General features: G+C 49.3%; 1 protein-coding gene across 1 annotated transcript in view; it reads left to right on the top strand.

Annotated features, from left to right (window-relative positions):
* Positions 1–9,058, top strand: part of ASIC2 (acid sensing ion channel subunit 2) — a 281,545-nt gene extending 272,487 nt beyond the window's left edge. The window contains 5 exon segments of the mRNA XM_030924250.1: positions 1,529–1,620; positions 5,201–5,253; positions 5,255–5,281; positions 6,838–6,906; positions 8,816–9,058. Coding sequence (XP_030780110.1) covers positions 1,529–1,620; positions 5,201–5,253; positions 5,255–5,281; positions 6,838–6,906; positions 8,816–8,917 — 343 coding nt within the window. The 3' untranslated portion in view covers positions 8,918–9,058.
* The last annotated feature ends 13,843 nt before the right edge of the window (positions 9,059–22,901 follow it).

Below are 22,901 nucleotides of genomic sequence, written 5' to 3'. Positions count from 1 at the left end.
CACTACAGCATGTAATTACATATTCATGTTGTGTTTCCTTATTTATTACCTGTCTGCCCCACTAGATTGAAAGCCCCCTGAGGGCAGGAAACTATGTTTTTTGTTCTCTGTTGTCTGCCAAATACTAGTGGAGCATACGGCACAGAGTTGGCACTCAAAACAATGTGTTTTAACAGAATAAATGAATGGAAGCATGGGAGAAGTGGGTGTCCTAGGCAGAGGCTCAGCAGAGACCATCAGCACAGGGCAGAAGAGAAAACTTCAAAGGGGAGCATGAATGTGTCAGAGCAAGAGAGTCTTGTAGGCTGAGCCGAGTGGGCGCAGGGAGTGGGCTTTATCCTAACAGAATAGGGATCCACTGAAGAGCTTTCAGAGGTGAGTGACAGACTCAAATTTGCATTTTCGACCACTGCTCCCCAATAGGTCAAATACTGTGCAATGATGGAAATGTTCTGTGTCTGCAGTGCCCAGTGGGGTTGCTGCTAGCCACATGTGGCCGACGAGCATTGAAATGCAGCCTGTGACTGGGGAGTGGAACTGTAATTTTATTTAATTTGAATCAATTTAGCAGTTTCAGAAAGATCCTTCAGGCGGCGATAGAGAAGACAGGGGAAAGGCAGATGGGAAGAAGGGAACTATTAGGAAGCAGCTGTGGCAAGCCAAGCAAGAGAGGGTGATACTTTGAACAGCTGTCCTGCGAGCCCTGCTCACGGAAAGAAGAATCTGCTCCTCTCTTCGCCAGCCCCTCCCTCTTACCAACACTGTCCCCAGACTCCCATCCTCAGCCAGCTTTTGCTCAGTGGGTTGAGAACAAGGGGCACTGAAGGCATTGTGAGCACATTGGAGGAGACGGGAATTGTAGGAGATGCCAGGCCCTGCTGCTTGGCACAGTCTGCAGGCAGTAACAACTTTTACTGCCAAAATGTGTCTCACTCACACACCTGCCCAGAGGAGCAAAGCAAGCCGCTGTGCTTCTGCCAGAACACCCCCCAGGCAGATACAAGTTTGCTCCCTGCAAACCTTCCCTGACTTCAGCAATTGACTCGACAATGCCAGAGCAGGGCCTCCCACCAGGAGGAGCTTGTTATAAATCCCAGGGGGAATTTAGGGGGGTCTCAGGAGTGGGCAGGGGCTACCCGTGAGGTCAGCTGGAGCAGGCACCCTAGCCAAGGCAAGCCATGTCAAGAGATTACTGAAACTCACCTTCATGCTGAGGACCAGGCAGTCCCTTTGGAGGTGCAGAGGCCTGGAAGCCAGGCAGGACTCCTGCAAAGGGTGCAAACAGAAAGCAGGGAGACAGAAATAAGGAACAAAAGGAGGTAGCTGATGTAGGCCTCCAGAACTGGGCTGGGAGTCAGGCTTCTTGACTTGAAGCCGCAGCTCTGCCACTAACCAACTCTAATTTCCGGCAAGCTGCCTCACTTCCTGGGTCTCCGTTTCTCCATCTTTCCATGGGAAAGCTGTATTAGATGCTCCCTGTGAATGCTGATAGCTCTAACATGTATGGTACTGACTATTCTCTCTGCAGAGAGAACATCCTTGTTCTGGATATATTTTTTGAAGCTCTCAATTATGAGACAATTGAACAGAAGAAGGCGTATGAAGTTGCTGCCTTACTTGGTAAGTTGGTGTCTATTGCACAAATTTCCACATCTCATAGAGGGTGGGAGGGAGGGAGGATGCACAGGTGGATGGGAGGCAAGCAGACAGACACATAGCCTTGGAGGAGTCTAACCTTTTAATTTACTAACAATTGATCCCTCTTTCCTTGCACTGCTCCTCTCCCAGAATGGAAAGAACCCCAGTGGGGTGGAATTTCAGGCCCGATTTATTCCCCAGTCTTGGCTTCATTTTCCCCATCTATGCAATGAGGAGGGTCAGCCTAAAGGCCTCTGGGCCTTTCCAGCCTTGCACTCTTAGAATTCATGGTCTTCTGCCCCAAGTTGCAGTCAGGATCCTGGGGCCATGGAGAGGGGGAAGAGGTATCAGAAGGAGAGAAGGAGGGAAGGCTGAACTGTGGGTGGTCCCAGGTGGGACCTGGGAGGTAAGGGCCCTGATGGAGCTTCACCCCAAAAGCAACGTTGCTGCATCCAGAAGGCCAGGTGTTGTCCCCTGGACTGAGAGTCATTTGTCAAACACAAACGAAAGGTCACTCTCCCCAGGTATCTACAAACCTGCTGCCACCCCATACAAGTTCATATGAGCTCCCCGGCCCCAGTGGCATATGATGGATACAGGGAGCTAATTTCCATCCTACCCCAGCCCAACCCAAAACTCACAAGACCCCTAAGAGTGCACAGTTAAAGGACTTGACTCTTGAGTGCTTCTCTCAGCTCCCACTCACTCTCAAGAAAGGATCTGATGCCTGTGCCCCAGAAAGAGAAATAGCTGTTGTCTCCATGAGCTGAACCAGGTGACGTTAGCATTTTGGAAGGGGCAGGTACTTACTACCTGGCTTCTCACACCAGCTATGAGAATATGGACAAGTAACTTTACCTTGCTGAACCTCAGGTTCCTCATCTGCAAGATGGGTTTAATAAAACCCACTTTATGAGCTTGTTGTGATGGTTAAATGTGATAAGTCCCTAGCCCAGAAAAGGTCCATAAATAGTAGTTCCTGGCACCTGGACAGTCACTGTGCCAGGGACCCAGGGCTCAGCTGCTGTGTCCAGGGGCTGGCTAAGCATTTCTACACTTTCTCCAGGAGGCTGGGGACTCCCCACCGTAGCTCGGTCCCAGCTGGGTTAAAGTGGCTGTCACTCAGCCTCAGAAGTCATTGTGACCAAAGGTAATGAGCCAAGAGACTCATGCCCTTGGCCCCACCAGAAACATAGACCCCTCACTCACCCCTGTGCTGGCCTTGCCCTTTATTTCCATAAAGAGGACCCAGGACAGGCCTCTTCCTACCCGCTGCCCTCCCCCAGCATAAGCTCACAGTCTTTCTCTGTCTCTCTGCTCTCTCTATGTGTGTCTGTTTCTTTCTCCCTCTCTCTCTCTCTCTCTCTCTCTCTCTCACACACACACACACACACACAGAGAGAGAGAGAGAGAGAGAGAGAGAGAGACATAGAGAGCAAGAAGGGCCTGAGCTCTGAATCTGTCGTGTCTGCATCAGATATGAGCTTGTTCCCAGCATCGATCGTGTTCCCACCCAGAATAGCCGGCTGAGGAGCTCATGCTGCCATCTGGACCTCCTGTGATGAGAGCGTGTGCCGCTTGCAAACCCTCAGTCATCAGGCCCTTCTCTCAACACCGCGTGGCCCTTTCTCACCCCCTGGTGTCCATGCACATGCACGCTACACAGCGTTCACACTACCCACAGTGTACCCCACCCCAGTCTGCACACACACGCACCAAACCTACAGGTTCATGCACCCACGGTGGTCCAGGACCACACACACAAATGCACACCTCTGCAGTCCCACGTGCCAATCCCACAGCTACAGAGACACACCCATGTACACAGCCCCCACACGGCCCCATATACACACACAAGCACACCCACACTACACATGCTCTACACACTCAGACACACTCTGCTCACCTCCACAGACCCACACTCACACACACTTAGAAACACTCAGAGTGCCTAAAATAGACAGGGAGAGCCACCTACATAAAACCATGGACAGCCAGACCTCCTGCCTGCTTTTATACAAATATGTGCACACACCCTGGACCCTGGCACATACCCCGCACTCTACCGCTACAGACTCACACTGCACGTGCACATCACATGCCTCCCACGTGACATACATATCCATTAGAACACAGTCTCCAAGAAGCCTCCATTAAAGACATGAGAGGGAGCGGTGATGGGAAAGGAATGAGGGAGAGACTTTTTGAGCCATTTTGAACCCAGCACCAAGTTCCACTGGGAAGAGCCCTCTCCCCACCATCTCTGTGGTGCACCTGAGCACATGGGCGCGGGACCCCGCCCAGCCATAAGCTGAGAAGGAGTGGGGCAGATCTGCCCACCAGAGAGTTCTCAGGCCAAGAGGTCAACCTGGCATCTCCAAGAGAACTGACCAGCCACCCCGAACTCTGCCCCCCAACCCCAATTCCTGCCCCTCTTTCCAGAGACCGAGAGTCTTAGAGATTAGGGCTAGAAAGAACTTCATAGTTCATCTCATCCAATCCCCTCCATCCTGCCACCACCACCAAATGTCCTTTGGAGGCAAAGCTCCTCAGAAGGTCAGGGCTTATGAAAGCTACACAACCAGTTGGTGGCCACTCTCTGGACTCAGAGCCTCAGAGCCCTCGGCTCTGCCACACTGCCTCTGCAGCAAAGCATCTTAAGCTTTTGGGGACTCAGAACCCCTATTAAAAACTGATAAGAGCTATGGACTCTTCTGCTACAAATGCCCAAGCACACACATTTCACATTCAATTTCAGGAGAGTCTCCAGCCATCTGAACTACTCCCAGGAAAGTGGTTCTCAAACTCTGGTGGGCCTGAGAACGCACCTCACCCCCAGCAGAAACTTAAAAATCCTGACATCCAGACCCCAACCCCAGAGGCTCTGATACTATTGGCCTAGGTGTATCCAGGCAGCAACACTGATTACAGTTCTTCCAGGAGAGTTGGATGCAGGGGGATCTGAAGACAAATCCAGAAAAACTTTGAACAATGGGGGCCTATAAACCCCAGAGTAAGAACCTCAGCTCTAGAAAGAGTCAAAATTGCACACTAACTTTTGGATGGGGGAGAAAGGAGACACCTATGACCTTATCCCAAGGGTGGGAGGTGCCCCAAGGTAGCCCTGAAGCCCATGCCATGATTGGATTGGTGGGGGGGCATCTCCTCCCAAGACTCCCACCCAGGGCACCTGCCACCAGTCCACACACATCCTAGCTCTCTATTCTCCCTATTCCCAGCCCAGAGTCAAAGCAGGACCCAATCGGTGTGATTCTGAGTGTAACCGAACAAATCCGTTCGCACTGTGGGTCATGAGATCTAGTCTAAGCCCTTCCAATAAGCCATCAGCTTAGTCCCTGACCCTACTGAATGCTGAAAAACAGTGGCTCTCAGAGCTGTGTGGTGAGGGAAGGAGCTGCCAAAGGCCTGGACCTCCCACAACAAGGCCCAAGCTCCCTGTGGAGGGGGCGCCATTCAGAAGGTCTGGGTTACATCTCAGTCTGTTCACCCTTCCTGGAAGCTGCATAAAAGCAAAGCTTTGGTCTTTTCCCTCTCTCTCCAGGTGATATTGGTGGTCAGATGGGATTGTTCATTGGTGCTAGTATCCTTACAATTACTAGAGCTCTTTGATTATATTTATGAGGTAAGAGTTGGGATTCCCTGCAGGGAAATGACCGCTTGCTGGTGCCCTCATGGTGCCCCAGGTTCAGAAACACGGTAGAAGGAAGGCGGTGCCTCTCTCCATGCAGAGTCTGCTTCCCCTCCTGTCCACTGATAGAGTCTATCACTGAAGCCCAGGCACCGTGGGGCAAGGGGATGGGAGTTTATTGGGGGGCGGTGGATATAAGAGAAACACAGGCCTGTCCTCTGGGAGCTGGAACAGCACTGGGCCATCTACACTGGCAGGGAAGGATGGGGAGGGATGAGCAGAAGTTAGGCCAGACTCTGCTGAGGCCAGCTCTGAGCCCTTCCTGAAGCTGGGCTGGAGGTGGTGGCTTCATCCATGGGCATGTCCACACCTGCACACATACTACCCCCCACACACACACCTGCCCTGTAGGTGGCCCATTGCCTGAGTCATGTTCTCCATGGCCCAGCCAGTCTTAGGGAAGGGGCACTTCCCAGCAGTCCTCACCAATCCTGAGCAAGAAGACAACAGGGCACGCCAGCCGCCCCGGCTGCTAACAGTCTGGGGAGATGTCTTCCTCAAGAAATGACTGGAACGAGGCCTCTGGAAGCTTCTCTGGCACTGAGGGTTCCTGGAGCTGGTCAGCCTTCTCACCTGCATCTCTCTGAGAGCGAGCCTGTGGATACCACTATCCCAGGCTCTGTTTTGACGGGTGTTCCCTTGGAGGCCTCCATCCCCCTGGCTGTGAGATGGGCAATGCACTTCACCTCCAACATGCACCCTTAAAAAAGGCAATGGCTCCAGAACTTCCAAGGATGCCTGGACCTATGAAGTCCCCCAAACCGGAGCAGTAGACAGGAGCCTGTAGAACCATGTTCTGCCTCTCACAGGGGGCTGTTCGTGACCAAAGGCTGCTCGGAACCACAGTGGGGAGTCGTGCCCCAGTGACCAGGCTCCTCTGGAGAATCTCATGCTTCTCAGCACAGTGACTCCAAAACCACATCAGTTCCCATGGCCAGATTTTATTCTGCTTTGTTTATTGACTTTTGTGAAAAACTGTATGCAGTTATGGCAATTGAATCACACCAGGTAACAGATTTAAGAACTACCCTTTATTGCTAGGAGTAAAATGTTATGAACTCAGGCATGTCTTGGTCTTCTGAATTGTGTGCAGAGTCAGGCCTAGAAAGTGAATAATAATCTTGTCCCCCAGCCCCAGCCACAGAAAGGGGGTCCCAGGCTGCTCCTGAGGACAGACAGGGAGCCAGCGTACCAGGACACACCACTTACTAACACTCACCAGCCCCAAAGACAGCAGTCCACTCTGTGAAGCAGGGCCCGCCATTACCTCTTCCAAGCTCCATCTCCTGCAACAAAATCCCATTTCACCCAAAAGGCTGAGTTGAGACAGACAGACACCTGGAGCTGGCTGCCAGGCTGGGCTTGTGCTACAGTATGTCCAGCCACAGCCCGGGCAGCTGCCAGCCCTAGCAGGGCCCAATGGAGGGAGGTCCCTTCTATCTCCACACCCTCCTCCCAGCCTGACCAACCCCTTCCTGCTTTTCTTGCAGCTGATCAAAGAGAAGCTATTAGACCTGCTTGGCAAAGAGGAGGACGAAGGGAGCCACGATGAGAATGTGGTAAGAGCAGCTCACTGATTGGAAGTTGCTCAGCTGCTCTGGCTTGTACCAGCAGTAGGAAACCAGATACTGGGGCCGGGCAGGAAAGATGTGACTCACTGCACACCTTTCCATGGCTTGGGACATGCTGTCACTTCCCAAATCCAAGGACACTCCAGCTGAGCCTCGAGCCTCTCTCTGAGACTCATCCCAGAAGCCAGTATGGATGCAGCAGACACCAGGAGGTGCTTCCAAGCATAGGACCTGCCTGGCCCAATCCAGCTTCTCTCAGGCAGACAGCTGCTCCCCTCATCTCACAGCAGGGGGAGAAGTGGACAGGCTCTGTACGTCTGTTCCTTTATTCCCCAGTGGTGGCAAAGTACAAGCAGAGCGTCACTGGCTCTCCATCCCTTTCAAAACGGATAGAGTATGGAGCCCCACGAAGTTGGAAGTAGCAATAGTGCCCATTATAGCTAATGACTATCGTGTGCCTGGTACGTGTCAGGCACTGTCAGGCACTTTGTATTTGAGGCGGTCAAGGCCCAGAGACCAAAGTCCCACAGCTGCTGAGTGTCAGAGCTGCCCTCCAAGCACTTCTAACCACTGCCTTACTCTGCCTCTTTCCTATAGCCCGAGGAGCAGCCCCTCTATGACTGTTTGTCATTCTCCTTCCCAAACTCAGTCTACTCCTGGGCTCAGGCCTTGGCTGATGGGTGCAGATGTTGCCAGCTTTCCCCATCCAGCCTTGTGCCCCAAATCAGCACCTCCAGCCCTGGAAAACGGTGCCCACTGAGTGACCACCACCCACTTAGTATCAACAAATCCAAAATGGATCCCAGCCCGTTCCCCCTGTATGGATTCCATTTCTGTTCCACACACTGTCTACAAATCTTGCTTTGATCCTCTGGTCCCCTGCAACCTCTGTGGAACAGAAGTGGGGAGGGGAAGGGCAGTGTGGAAGGGGCCCCGGTCTGGCCTCAGCTGGCCTGGCTGGATCCCAAGGCTCTGGCTTCCTGGCTGTGTGCCTGGGGGCAAGTTACATATTTAACCTCTCTAAGCATCTGCATCAGATCAGACCGCAGGGGGCTGTCACCTGAGTTAAGTGAGATCCTGCCGGCAAAGCAGTCAGCACAGCACTTAGTTTATAGTAAGTGCTTAGACAGTGGTTCCCTTTGCACCCTCAGAGCCCCCCTTGCTTCAGAAGGTCTCAGTGTCACAGCCTCTTCTCCATCCTGTTCCTCCTCCCCTAGTTGTGGCCCCATCAAATCTTCCCCAAATTCCTGGCACAGCCTCCTGGCTAGCCGTCCCTGCTCTAATCCCTTTCGGCCTCCCACCCACTGTAGCCTGGGAACCACCCTGGAGATTCATGTGTGGCCAGCTCAGCCCCTCCCTGCTTAGGGACCCACAGCTATGTTTCTCTGGGTCCAGCCTAACCCTAAAAGTCCTTGGGGACTGACTCAAGGACTGACCGGCTCTGGTTCTAAGCTCTAAGGCCTTCTACCCTTTCTGCTTGGCCTCAGCCATGGGTCCTTCCTGCCCCAGGCCTAGTCACGGGCTGTACTTCCTGCACCGTAACTCCAAGGGAGGCCCCCGGGGAGAGGTCAGGACTCAGGACCATCCAGCCCCAAAGCTAGAGACCACTCAGATATAGGTCCAGTTACATGAGGGGCACCTTTAGGAGGGATCAAACCAACTGCCGATCAAACCAGGGAGCCTTCTCACTGCCACAGTGGGCGCCCAAGTGTGCAATGGTAAGGATTCCATTCAGCCTCATGCCCCCAAGATGGTAAACCAGCCTATCAGATGTCTGGAGCAGGAGCAGCCCAGAAGTGGGGAGCACCTTCCCCAGGGCCTAGGCTGGGCAGCTGGTGGCATCACAATGAAGTTTTGCTGAGCGAATAATAAACTTCCACCAACCCTTCCCTTCCAGAGTACTTGTGACACAATGCCAAACCACTCTGAAACCATCAGCCACACTGTGAACGTGCCCCTGCAGACGGCCCTGGGGACCTTGGAGGAGATTGCCTGCTGACACCCCTCGAGCCACCCAGCACCCCCTCCAAACAGACCTTGAGGCCCAAGACCAGGACAAGGAAGAGCAAGCTCATGTGGAATGGCCCCTGATGCTAGAAAGAAGCAAGAGCCCCCTATGCACACATTGCAGACTAGCTGCCTAGACCTCGCTCTGGCCACGTCCAACACGACCGCGTCCTTGGGCCCCGCCGTGCGTCCCTCTTAGGAGAGATGAGTCACACTCTGGAACTGTCCAAGAACGAACCTGCCATCACATCTCACTGCCAGATGTATAAAGCACCTGCATGCTCAGACTTCTTATGGCGCCACCTCCACGTCTGTCTTGTACATGACATTCCTCCACGCGGTTTCCAGTGTCCACACCGCTGCCGGTGCAGTGGGACCAGATTCCAGGTCCAAAGTCACCATGAGGCCACCCTGGAATCAGAACTGCACAATCAAGAGGGAACCCGTGGGACTCTCTGCTACATTCAGTTCTTGTGTCGTTTGTGAAGGTTCTTAACCTGCCCACAAACTCCCTTTTCCCCAAGCTGGCCCATGGGGCTTTGGCGCCTAAGGTGACCTGTGCCAACTTCCCTTCCGCCCCAGAGCCTGTGAAGGCGGCACAGCAGCCAGCGGGCGGGGGGCTCATGTGTTCACCCATGGTGGCCATGTCGTTCTTCTCTCCCGGTGACACAGCTTGTACAGTCTGATTCTTTTTATCGGGGATAGGGGGACTTTTATGTTTGTCTGATGGAGATTTGTTTTGTTTTGCTTCGTTTTATGCTTTTTTTTTTAGTTTTGATGTTCTGAGGTTTGGTTTGGTTTCTCCATTTTCTTTGGTGTTTATTTATTCGTGCTTCAAATCACAGTCATATTAAAAGCTGGTCTTGTGGAAATGGCTGAGTTATTTCCACCTTTTCTCCACATCCAAGTCTCTCTCCCTCCAGGGCCTAGGAAAGGCCTGCCAGGTCAAAACTGCAGACTGTGTATCTGGAAAGTTTTATGCAACGACACTTACCTTTACAAACTGTGCATACTCTATATGTTTACTCTAAATTTTTTTAATGATTGCTCACCACCTTGTAAATGTCTTCGAGTCCCACTGATGGGCCACAGCCCATGTTCTGAAGGGGGCTGCCCTGGACCATAATCACGTGACCTGGAGAACGCTGCCCAGACATGGAAACCATCAAGGAGGACTTTGTGTCCCCCTGTGATCTGTCTGCTACCCTGACCCCTTCTGACCCCGTCGGTGAATTTGGGCTGGACACAGGCCCCAGCATGGCCTCCCTCCCACACACAAGCCTTCGTGGCCTCCCCACCCCCAGCAAACCGACCTGCCTTGCCCCCCAGAGGTCACACTGGCACTCTGCCTTGCTCCCCATGACTTCTTAGAGGTGGAATGAGAGGTTGGGAGGTGGCTTTTGGTGTTATGGGTGCAGGGCATGCCCTTTTCAGCCTCCAGGTGTGAAAGAGAGCTTCCTGTTCAGGCAGAATCCTCATCCTTAGCACCATGCTGGTTCCATAGCAGCAGTTCCTTTAACCTAATCTGTTACTTTCCCTCCCGGCCCCCACCACTCCCAACTCAAAGTTTCTCCTCAAGCCGTGAAGAAAGGCCTAATGTGGCTGTACCTTTCCCCTCATGCACAGGTGCTCAGAAAGCACAGGCTAGACCAGGGGTTCAGGGTTCTGGTCCCGTTCTGCCATCCAGCCTCCCTGTCTGTCTCTCCTTCATGACCCACTAACACAAGGAAAAGTTACTTGCCCAATGTGACAAATAGAAGAGTCTCCCACCGGGAGTTGCGAGCCCTGGCCCCACGCCCTTCTTCTCTCGGTAGCTGTGTGACAGTGGGTGAGACCATGCACCTCTCCGGGCACAGCTCGTTAATTTTTGGATGAAGATAATACCTTACCTGTGTGAAGGGAAGATGCAGGACCAGATGATCTCCTGAGATCAAAGTGCCGTAACAGCACCTGCCTCCCTGCCCAGTGGGATGCTCACGCCCAAGCATGGCCAGGAGCTGGCAGTCCTGGGGACTGCAGAAGGCAGCTGGGACAGAGCACCCCTGTGATAGCTCCTCCCAAGCATTCTCCCGGATGGGGCTGCCAGCTGTTAGCCAAGCTAGGTTTTATTCTTAAAGAGTGTAAACTTGCCAGAAAGGCTCTTGTGTGGTTTTCTATCACTGCCATTGCAAATAACTACTACTTCCGTGGCTTAAAACAACACAAATGTATTATCTTACAGTTCTATAGGTCAAAAGTCTGACACAGGTCTCATTGGGCTAAAACCCAGTGCCAGCAAGGCTGTGTTTCTTTCTGGAAGTTCTACAGGAGACTCTATTTCCTTGCTTTTTCCAGCTTCTAGAGGCTGCCCACATTCCTTGACTTGCAACCCCTTCCTCCATCTTCAAAGCCAGCCACGTCGGGTTAAGTCCTTCTCCTGTCACAAATCCACACAGGCAGATCTCCCTCTAACCATGACTTCTCTCCTTCTTCCCTCTTCCATTTTTAAAGAACACTTTTTTTTTTTTTTAAGACAGAGTCTCGCTCTGTTACCCAGGCTGGAGTGCAGTGGCATGATCTCGGCTCACTGCAACCTCTACCTCCCATATTCAAGTGATTCCCATATTCAAGCGATTCTCCTGCCTCAGCTTCCCGAGTAGCTGGGATTACAGTCATCCACCAGCATGCCCATCTAGCTTTTGTACTTTTAGCAGAGATGGGATTTCTCCATGTTGGCCAGGCTGGTCTCAAACTCCTGACCTCAAGTGATCTGCCCACCTCAGCCTCCCAAAGTGCTGGGATTACAGGTGTGAGGCCCCATGCCCAGCCTTTAAAGAAACCTTTTGATGACACTGGGCCTACTGCATAATCCAGGATAACCTTCCCATTTTGGGATTATTAAATTAACCACCTCTTCAAAGCCTTTTTTACGATGTAAGGTCACATATTCACAGGTTCCAGGGATTAGAATAGGGACATCTTTGGGGGACATTACTCTGCCTACCACAGGCCCACAGGCCTGCTGCATCAGGTAGCTTAATGTCCTCATTTTCCAACTGAGCAGACTCTCAAGGGGAGAGGAGGGCCTGGCCTAGGGTCACAGAGTGAGTTAGTGGCAGTGCCAAAGCTATACCGCTAAGCTCCGAGGTTCACAATTCCATTTGCAGACCCACCAAGGTGACTCACATTAAACAAGAAGGACTGACAGTGACCAGTTTTCCATACTGGGCCAGAGTGTGAAAGTCCCTCTCCTGAGACAAACTCACCCATGACTACATCAGGCTAGAAAATGCCCTGCTGGTATCTACACTGTCAGATGCAGAAGAACAGGGATCCAGAGGCTGGCCTTGGACCACTCCTACAAGGGACAGGAACCAAATGAAATGACTGTTCAATTAGTCGGGAGTCTCTCTGATGCTTCTGCCTCGTTCCGGTTTAGCAGCTTCATAAATTTTTTTAAAATCTATAGCTTAAATTACAATTTGAACCGCTTCATTGGATTTCTGGCTTCCTTTTCAGAAAAAAAAAAATTAGATCCATTTGTGATACAGCAAAGAATATTTAGATGCATTTGGATTGCTTCAGGGCTTACATATGTCTGCGCCCATATGGATTTGAGGATTCTGGCTTTGTTCAGCTTAAACCAGGTCTATATTTATTTACCTGTTTAAAGAAGAAAAAAAGGAAATTCAAGAGAGCAAATCAATAGCCAGCTACTGATTATTATTAATCGGCTGTTAACAAAAGACACAGTCTAAATTCGAGTGTGGGGGCGTGTTTTTATGATCCTCCCATCAAACAAGTAGCTGTTTGTGCAATCATTTCCTTAGTGTGGACCTGGGGAGTTCCGGTGGACAGGGGAGACTCAGGGAGTTGGCCCATTTTCAGGAGTGACCCAAAAGATGACACCAAGGCTAGGAGTTTGGAGCAATCACAAGTCCAAGCCACAAGGTTGAATTCTCAGTGACTTCAGAGGATTGGATCAATCAATTAATCGATTGATTAATTAATTAATGCCACATGACCCCAGACACAGGATCTGGGGGATGTACCACAGCTGAAGAGAGAGTAATTGAGCCTCTCTGTGAGCATCCATTGCCAGAGGGCTGGGCTGGTTGCTCACACACTGTTGCTTTGTTGTTTTTGGCAGGGACAGGCTGGAGTTATTTTATTTTCCTCGTTCCAGCTTGAAGCTATTTTTGTAAGAGTTTTCACCACGAATGCTCCTAGTGAGAAGTTTGCAGAGCCACAAGTACTGATGAGGGGGAGACCAGAGTCCACAGAGGGTCTCTGTAGAATGGTTCTTGCCGAGCTGGGAAGGAAGGCGTCGCAGGCAGGCCCTGCCCACAGGTGTGAGCCTGGTGGGTAATGTGTTCCCTCGGGTAAAGCTCAGCACAGCCCACCTGAGCCCACATGCCCAAAGGAAACCTCTTCCTCCACAAGCTCAGAGATTTTGTTTCAATTTTGGAACCAAACTGCACAGGGTTGAGGGCCTCCATGAGATCCCAACGAATCAGCTCCCATGTGACAAAGAAAAGCGAGCTCAGAGAGGGCAAGGAATTGCTAAAGCAAGGGGAGAGAATGCAGCCAGCCCTGACTGGCACACAGCCAGGGCAGACCCTCCGCTGCATAGAACAAGCTCTCTGGCATAACAGGGAAGGCGACAGGGGAAGAAAGAAGGGGCAAATGCAGGAAGGGCACAGGTGCACGTGCCATGCCATTCTATGGATTGACTGCTACCTTGCCGGGCACTTGCGGTGAGGCAAGCAATTTCTAATCTGAGCGAGGAATACCGACAAGTAAACAGAAGACTGCAAAAGATGAATCTGGGTTTTTCAGTTGAAGGGAAGTGAGACAGCAGCACATGCGAAGCCCAGGAGGCTGCAGGAGGCACGGCTCAGGGGATTGCACACAGGTCCAGGAGAACCCAAGCAAAGACATGAAGGGACGAATGTTCTAAACGACCACTGAGAGGTAGGCAGGTGCTGAAGGATGAAGGACCTGGCCACTATGCTGAGAGGATTGTCACAGCTAAAGTCCTTCAAGCTCTTTCCTTTGCTCCCCAAGAGGCAATGAAGACATTTCCCAAGCCAAGGGTTGATTTCTTGAACTAATACCTTTCTCCCCACTCATTGGAGATTCTTAGCCTCTTAGCACATGGGATCTTTTTGTGCAGGCATTTATGTATTTCTAAGGCTAACAGGTTATTCTAGGGGGCATGAGGTCCATGGGGACTATGAAACAGGACTGTAGGACCCAACCCTGCTTGAGGACAGGTGGAAGGAGGAGAATCTCTTACTAATTCAGTTTGACATTTGATGAAACCGGTACTCACTTGTTTTTCAAGAATAAAGCAGTGGGTTGACAAAGGCTTTGGTTTTCTGTTTTGTTTTGTTTTGTTTTGTTTTGAGATGGAGTCTCACTCTGTTGCACCCAGGCTGGAGTGCAGTGGCTAATCTCGGCTCACTGCAACCTCTGCCTCCTAGGTTCAAGCGATTCTCCTGCCTCAGCCTCCCGAGTAGCTGGGATTACAGGTGCCAGCCACCACACCCGGCTCATATTTTGTGTTTTTAGTAGAGACGGGGTTTCACCATGTTGGCCAGGCTTGTCTCAAACTCCTGACCTCAGGTGATCCGCCCACCTTGCCCTCCCAAAGTGCTGGGATTACAGGCGTGAGCCACCACGCCCAGCCAGAAGATTGAGTTTCTAACCTGTTTCTGCTGCAAACTGACTACATGACTTTGGGCCCAGTTCACTTCACTTCTGTGGGCCTCAGTTTCCTCCTTTATAACAGGGAAGGAGATGAAAATGGACAGATAATCCCTTTGGTGATTCCCGACCCTAACAGTCTGTGAGTTGAAGTTGTAAGTGAATGTCAGGCATCTAAGCAAATATTACTTTACTGCTCAGAGCCCCCATTTCTCCGTCTATAAAACAGAAATGCTGATGCTTAGTTTTCAGGTTTATTATGAGGATTAAACAAGTGTAAGTGTATAAAACACTGTCTATCTTTTCTTTTCTCTTTTCTTCCTGAAGAACATTGATTTTTAATCTTATTTGGATCACTGACTCTCTTCAAAATAAGATGAAAGCTGTAAACTCTCTCCCCCCAAAAAATGCACATAGTCACATAGATATACGTTAAATTTTGCCTACGGGCTGGGTGCAGTGGCTCACACCTATAATCCCAGCACTTTGGGAGGCTAAGGTGGGAGGATCACTTGACTTCAGGAGTTTGAGACCAGCCTGGGCAACATGGCAAAACCCCATCTCTATGAAAAAACCAAAAAACTAGCCAGGCGTGGCATTGCATGCCTGTAGTCCCAGCTACTTGACAAAACAAACCAAAATGTTTCCATACAATTTCAGGAGGGTTATGGACCCCCACAGCCCATCTGCGAGCCTCTAGGGATCCACTGATGCTAGGCAAAGTCACCCTGATCGAGAAAGTGCTAAACAATCCTCCAAAAGAACACCACAGTACCACAAAATGCAACCAACATTTCTTCTCCTAAAATCACATAATGACTGTCATTTTTCAATTTACAGAAAGAAGAAAAAATAAAAGGATAGATAGCATTTGATCAGTGTTAAGTGCTTTCTCCCATAATTTTTTTAAACCTTTGACACCTGCTGCAGCTTGCACGTTCTCACAGATGGCAAAATGAATGAACGAGCAGAAAATGAATATGAACAGAAAATCTTGGAAACATGATTTCATAAAATTATTTTATGCACGTGGAGATTTTGAGGGCTGAAGGAAGAGACCTGTATACATAAAAAGCAATAGTAGCATCCACTTTGCAGACACTTCATGGCCTGGTTCTTCAAGAACATGCCCCCTGCATGCCCTGCACCTGGGAGCACAGGCATAATGTTCGCTGGCTGCCACTGAGCCTCCAAACACGCCCCGCTGCTGACATCTCATTTGTTTCTGAGCAAGGCCACAATGGTGTTTTGCTTTTTGTTCAAAAGAAAATCTGCCCCCTGATAATGACTGAGTGATGCTTTGGGATGGAGAATTCAGATTTTTTGCCTCCTTGAAGCTGTTCTGTCCCCCATGACTCTAAAGGAAGTGGCAAACTTATCACCATTATAGGCCATTTGTCTTTAGGGTAATTCTGCCTTTTGTGACTTCTTTACAAAAGCAGTTCTATCTGAGTTAAAATAGGCCCAATACAAAGTGATTGGTGGGCACCAAAGCACACCCAGCTCAACCAGCCTCCCGGAAGGAAACTTCCCAGCACCACGCTGGAGTCTCTGTCCTGACCCCATCACTCCACGAGCATTTTCTGTGTACTCACCATGTGCCAGGCACTGGGCTAGGAGTACTGGGAATTCATATATCAAGAAGACACAGTCTAGGTGGGCAGAGGTGGGCAACAGGCATGTATAGTAACACCTGAGCAGTACAGTGGCCCATGCCTGTAATCCCAGCACTTTGGGAGGTCAAGGTGGGCAGATCACAAAGTCAAGAGATCGAGACCATCCTGGCCAATATGGTGAAACCCCATCTCTACTAAAAATACAAAAATTATCTGGGCGTGGTGGCACACACCTGTAGTCCCAGGTACTCAGAAGGCTGAGGTAGGAGAATTGCTTGAACCTGGGAGGAAAAGCTTGCAGTGAGCCAAGATGACATCACTGCACTCCAGCCTGGTGACAGAGAGAGACTCTGTCAAAAAGAAAGAAAGAAAGAAAGAAAGAAAAGAAAGAAAGAAAAGAAAAAAGAAAGAAAAAAGAAAAAGAAGAAAGAAAGAAAGAAGAAAGAAAGAAGAGAGAAGAAGGAAGGAAGAAGGAAGGAAGGAGAGAAGGAAGTGAAAAGGAAGGAAGGAAGGGAAGGAAGGAAAAGGAAAGAGAGAAGAAGGAAGAAAAGAAAGAAAAGAAGAGAAAGCAAAAAATAACAGAAATAAACCGCCAGCTATATCAAACCATAATCGAACATAAAAAGTAAAAAGAAAGCCCAAATAACGAAAGACAAGCCCGCATGCATCCCTCACGCCGGCCCCGAATCAGCGGTAAATCAGGCCTCTCCAAGTCACAGAACGACTACTCCGCATATAAAAGAAATAGATGCTCCCGGAACCCGCCCAGGCCAGAAATCAAACAGTAAACCGCCACCGCACCGCCCGCAATACGTAAGAAGGACGAACTCAATACTCGAATAAACCGGAGGCCCGCCAGGCACTCCCGAGCTTACTACCTCCCAAGAACTCACTTCCGGAAATCCGGACCCGTCCGCCGTCAGAAGTCAGGCAGGCACGGACGCATGCCCAGGTTGGGATTTCGTTCGGGAGGGAAAGAAAGTCTTGAGCAGCAAGAGCTACAAAGGTACCCAGGGCACAGTGTGCTCATTGCAGCAGAAGCACCTGGGTCTGGCTGAGTCGGAGCAGGTTTTGACTGAAACCTTGAGAGATGGGTAGAAGTTGCCAGGCAGGCTAATTTGCAGAGTAGATACCTGGGCAGAGGCTTGGAGGCAGAAGAGAAGCTGGAGGGCTTGAAGAATGATGGATCTGGTCTGTGGATAAGTGGGCTATCTCTCCACTGCCCCCTACCCCTCAACTGTGCCTTCCCACTCCAGGGGGCAGCCTGCTGAGAGTCCAAGTGTTAGTCCAGCCATGGCAGCTAGAACGGCTGAGGATGAAGCATGGCTTTGACAATCCAGCAGCCCCATCCAAGTCCCAGCTCCACCAACTGTGCTACCTTGGGCAAGCTCTAGAACGTCTCTGAGGCTCAGTTTCCTCCTAAAAATGGGGATGACCACGTCAATCTCCTCTGGATGCCATGCTGCTGTGATGGCCAACATAGGGTAGGTCAGAGATGATAAAGAGGTCCCTTTCTACATGCCAATTCCTTAGAGAGTGACTGCCATTGAACTGTCAAGAAAGATTCCTCAGCTGGGCGTGGTGGCTCACACCTGTAATTCCAGCACTTTGGGAGGCCAAGGTAGGCAGATCACTTGAGTTCAAGACCAGCTTGGCCAACATGATGAAACCCTGTCTCTACTAAAAAATACAAAAATTAGCCAGGCATGGTGGTGTGCACCTGTAGTCCCAGCTACTTGGGAGGCTGATGTGGGAGAATCACTTGAACCCGGAGACAGAGGTTGTAGTGAGCCGGAATCATGCCACTGCACTCCAGCCTGGTCGACAGAGTGAGACTCTGTCAAAAAAAAGAAAAGAAAGAAAGAAAGAAAGAAAGAAAGAAAGAAAGAAAGAAAGAAAGAAAGAAAGAAAGAAAGAAAGAAAGAAAGAAAGAAAGAAAGAGAGAGAGAGAGAGAGAGAGAGAGAGAGAGAGAGAGAGAGAGAGAGGGAAGGAAGGAAGGAAGGAAGGAAGGAAGGAAGGAAGGAAGGAAGGAAGGAAGGAAGGAAGGAAGGAAGGAAGGAAGGAAGGAAGGAAGGATTCCTGGACACACGCCAGCTCAGTAAAGATAAAGGCTTGTACTCAGTTTGTGATGTCTGCCATAGGCACAGAGGTGATGGGGTCCAGGAAATTCTGGGCGCCCTCCGACTGGCCCACCTCCCACAGTCCCCCTACCCTAGAAGCTTCAGGCCAGTGCTCAGAATGCAGAAAAACAGTCATACCCAGTGAGGGCATGGACCACACAATAAAGAGTACCCCTCAAAGCCTCCTTCAGCTGCCAGGGCCTCTGCCGCCCTCACCTGTACCTACAGGTAGAGAAGGGACAGCATCTTGGCAAACCAATCATCCCCAGGAACATTCAGTCTACCCTTAGCACGAAAGATATAGAAAAGCCCATTTTAAATCTGTCTCCTGGAGCCAAACTAATCCAAGAAGGGGGCGACTTACCAAAAGCAACAAAAATTCATGGAACTCTCCCCTACTTTCCGTTAAGACTCTCTACTACTTTTCCCAAACCATTCCCCTTCTCCTCCTTCTCCTTCTCACACCTTCCCCTTTCTCTTTCTCTTCTTAGCAAACAGTGAGAAGGACACAGTACAGGTCTCCTAAGGAAGCCTGGTCACTGGGGCAGGCATGTCCTGTTCCCATCCATTCCTCCCCAGGTAGGTTGGAAACTTGCTACCCCCAGAGCTTAGGAAAACCAGATGAGCCAGCATTTCTAAAGCACCACTTTGTGCCAGGCACTATGCTGGGCACTTCACTGCTCTATATTATAGATTACAATGATAGATTGTAGGTGCAACTGATACAATATTCCAAGGTGGCCTTCATTTGCTCTTCTTGCCCATGAGGAACACTGAGCTCTGAAAGGTGGAGTGACTTTTCCAAGGACAGGTGGCTAGGAAAAAGGAAAAAATCCCATTGCTCCACCTCTGCCCAAACTGCCCAAACCATGCTGAGCTCCCTCTACATCAAATATGGACAAGGAGAAGCAGCCAGGGTAGTTACCTGGCTGAGGGATAGAGAGTCTCCCCAAGAGAGGGATCCCCGGAGGCACGGGGCAGGGGGTGGCAGTGGGTCCATCTGGAAGGATGCCTAGGGTCTGGCACATAGGTAGTGCTTAAGTAATATCATTGAATCAATTGTTGCAGATTAGAGGGTATCAAGCCCCATTCACTCACTGATTCTGCAGACACTAGATGAGTGCCTACCATTCATTCATTCATGCATCAATCATGCATCCAACAGGTTCATTTGTTTTATTGAGTATAATCTGCCAGGCACTATTCTAGGTGCTAGACATATAAGGAACAAACAAATTTTCTGCCCCCATAGTGCTTACAGTCTAGCATAGGCAAGTGAAAAGGGGATATACATAAATTCAGAGGTACATGGAATAATTTCAGATAGTGGAGCATGCTGTAGTGCTAAGATAGTGACAAAGAGGGAAAACACTCCTTCAGCTACAGCAGTCAGAGAAGTCACTCCGAGGAGGTGAAACTGATACAAGACCTGATTGAAGAAAAAGAGAGTGTCACCCAAAGGAGAGGAAATGCATCTCCACAAAAATCTCAAAATATTAGTTGGGTGTGGTGGTGTCCACCTGTAGTCCCAGCTACTTAGGAGGCTGCTGTGAGCTATGATCGCACCACTGTACTCCAGCCTGGGCAATGGAGCGAGACCCTGTCTCAAAAAAATCAAAACAAAGATATGAGGAAATAAAATTCCAAGAAGACAAAAGAGCAGGTACAGAGACCCTGTGGTGCAAACAACTTGTTGCATTCAAGGGACAGAGTGTAATGAATGGGAGAAGAGTGGTCGGTGATGATGAAAGGCGTGAAGCAGCATGCTACTCTCAGGAAACTAACCACCAAGGACACAAACCAGCTACAGCAAAAGTTTCCAAACAGATGAGAGTTGAATCTGTAGCGATCAGCTGAGTCTTGGTCATGAAAGACCTTGTATACCAAGCCAAGGAACTTGAACTTTAACGCAAAGATAAGAGAAGTTATTGGGCCTAGGATGCAAGGCAGAAACAAGATAGAAAGCTCACTCTGAGAGAGGAGGTAGAGTGACAAGGACCAAGATTAGAGACACGAACACTCTTAGGAAGCCATTGCAATTGTCGTTGGGAAGAAGTGATGAAGACTTGATTTAAAGCACCTGCATGTGGATAGAAAAGAGGGAGAGTTTCTAGAGATATTAAGAAAGTAAAAGAGGCAGGACTTAATGGCCCATGGTAAGTGGGGTGAGTGACATGGAAGGAGAGAGACACCAGGACACGGCCTGGTTACTCTCACCAACCTGAGCATGTCCCTCAGGAGCCAAGCTCTGAATGTAGAGGTTCCCTGGCCTCTACATTCAGATGGGCCTGCACACTCTGTAGCCCTCACCACAGGGGAGGCCTACCTGGCTTTGATCAGGGCCCTCTTCTCTAAATAATCCTTCTCCATCTCCGCTTTCACTCGCTCCTGGTCAACCACCCAGGCCAGGCCTTCAGGGTCCCTTGTCCAGGCCCGATCCCAGTCCAGCCCCATCTTGAAGAGACTGTGGCCATCGTTGCCGCTCACAGCCCCCAAATCCTTTAACAACGTTCTCTTTGGTTCCAAGAGCTTCACTATACCTACTCTTGGGCTCCTCTCCCAGACAAGCTAAATGGGACCCAGTGAAGCAACAAGGCCAGGCAGGCAACAGAAGTCTGAAGTTGAAGTAGAGGCACGAATCCTTCAAAGATGGATGGGTCGGACCATGGATTGGAAGAATTCATACCATGAAAACGACCATACTTCCCAAAGCAATCTACAGGTTCAATGCACTCCCTATCAAAATACCAACATCATTTTCCAGAGAATTAGAAAAAAAAATCCTAAAATTTGTATGAAACCAAAAAAGGCCCAAATAGACAAAGCAAGCCTGAGCAAAAAGAACAAAGCTGGAGGCATCACATTATCTGATTTCAAATTATATTACAAGGCTACAGTAGCCAAAACAGTATGGTACTGGTAGAAAAACAGACTCATAGATCAGTGGAACAGGGTGGAGAACTCACAAATAAAGCCACATATTTACAGCCAATGATTTTTGACAAAGCTGACAAGAACATACATTGGGGAAAGGAAGCTTCTTTCAATAAATGGTGCTAGGAAAACTGGGTTGCCATATGCAGAAGAATGAAATGACCCCTGTCTCTCATCATATACAAAAATCAATTCAAGATGGATTAAAGACTTAAATGTAAGACCCAAAACTATAAAAACACTAGAAGGAAACCTAGAGAGAACTCTCCTGAACATTCTGAACATTTGTCTAGGTAAAGAATTTATGACTAAGACCTCAAAAACACAGGCAACAAAACTAAAAATAGACAAGTGGGACTTAAACTAAAAAGCTTCTGCACGGGAAAAGAAATAATCAACAGAATAAACAACTTGTAGAATGGGAGAAAATATTGCAAACTATTCATTCAACAGGGGACTAATATCTAGCATGTACAAAGAACTCAACTCAAAAACAAAAAACAAAAACAGAAACAATCCTATTAAAAGGTGGGCAAGCCAGGCATGGTGGCTCACGCCTAAAATCCCAGCACTTTGAGAGGTCAGGGCGGGAGGATTGCTTGAGTCCCAGAGTTCGAGACCAGCCTTGGCAAAATAGTGAGATCTTGTCTCTATAAAAAATCAAAAATTAGCTAGGTGTGATGGTGCATGCCTGTAGTCTCAGCTACTCAGGAGGCTGAAGTGGAGGATTACTCAAGCCCAGGAGGTCAAGGCTGCCATAAGCCATGATCAAACCACTGCACTCCAGCCTGGGCAACAGAGCAAGACCCTTTCCCCAAAAAAATGGGCAAAGGACATAAATGGACATTTTTAAAGAAGACATATAAATAGTCAACAATTATACGAAAAAATGTTCAACGTCACTGATCATAGGGAAATGCAAATTAAAACCACAATGAAATATCACCTCACCCCAATCAGAATGTCTTTTATTAAAAAGGCAATAAACAACAAATGTTGGTGATGATGCAGAAAAAAGCGAACTCTTATACACTGTTAGTGGGAGTGTAAATTAGCACAACATCTGTGGAAAATAGTATGGTGATTTCTCACAGAACTAAAAGTAGAACTACCATTCAGTTTAGCAATCCTTCTACTGGGTATCTATCTACCCAGAGAAAAAGAAGCCATTACATCAAAAAGACACCTGCATTCATACGTTTATCAAAGCACTATTCACAATAGCAAAGATATGGAACCAACCTAAGTGTAATGGATGAATGGAAAAAGAGAATTCGCTATATATACACAATGGACTACTATTCAGTCCTAAAAAAAGAATGAAATCATGTCTTTTGCAGCAACATGGTTGGAATTGCAGGTCATTATCGTAAGTGAAAAATGCCAGGGACAGAAAGTCAAATGTCACATGTTCTCACTCCTAAGTGGGTGTGAAAAAATGTGTACACATGGACATAAAGAGTGGAATAATAGGGGCTAGGCACGGTAGCTCATACCTGTAATCTCAGCACTTTGGGAGGCCAAGGTGGGCAGATTACATGAGGTCAGGAGTTCGAGACCAGCCTGGTCAACATGGTGAAACCCCATCTCTACTAAAAATACAAAAATTAGCCAGGT

The sequence above is a fragment of the Rhinopithecus roxellana genome, chromosome 19, assembly GCF_007565055.1.
Source record: "Rhinopithecus roxellana isolate Shanxi Qingling chromosome 19, ASM756505v1, whole genome shotgun sequence".
Classification (NCBI taxonomy): domain Eukaryota; kingdom Metazoa; phylum Chordata; class Mammalia; order Primates; family Cercopithecidae; genus Rhinopithecus; species Rhinopithecus roxellana.
This window is presented reverse-complemented; position numbering and strand designations above follow the sequence as displayed.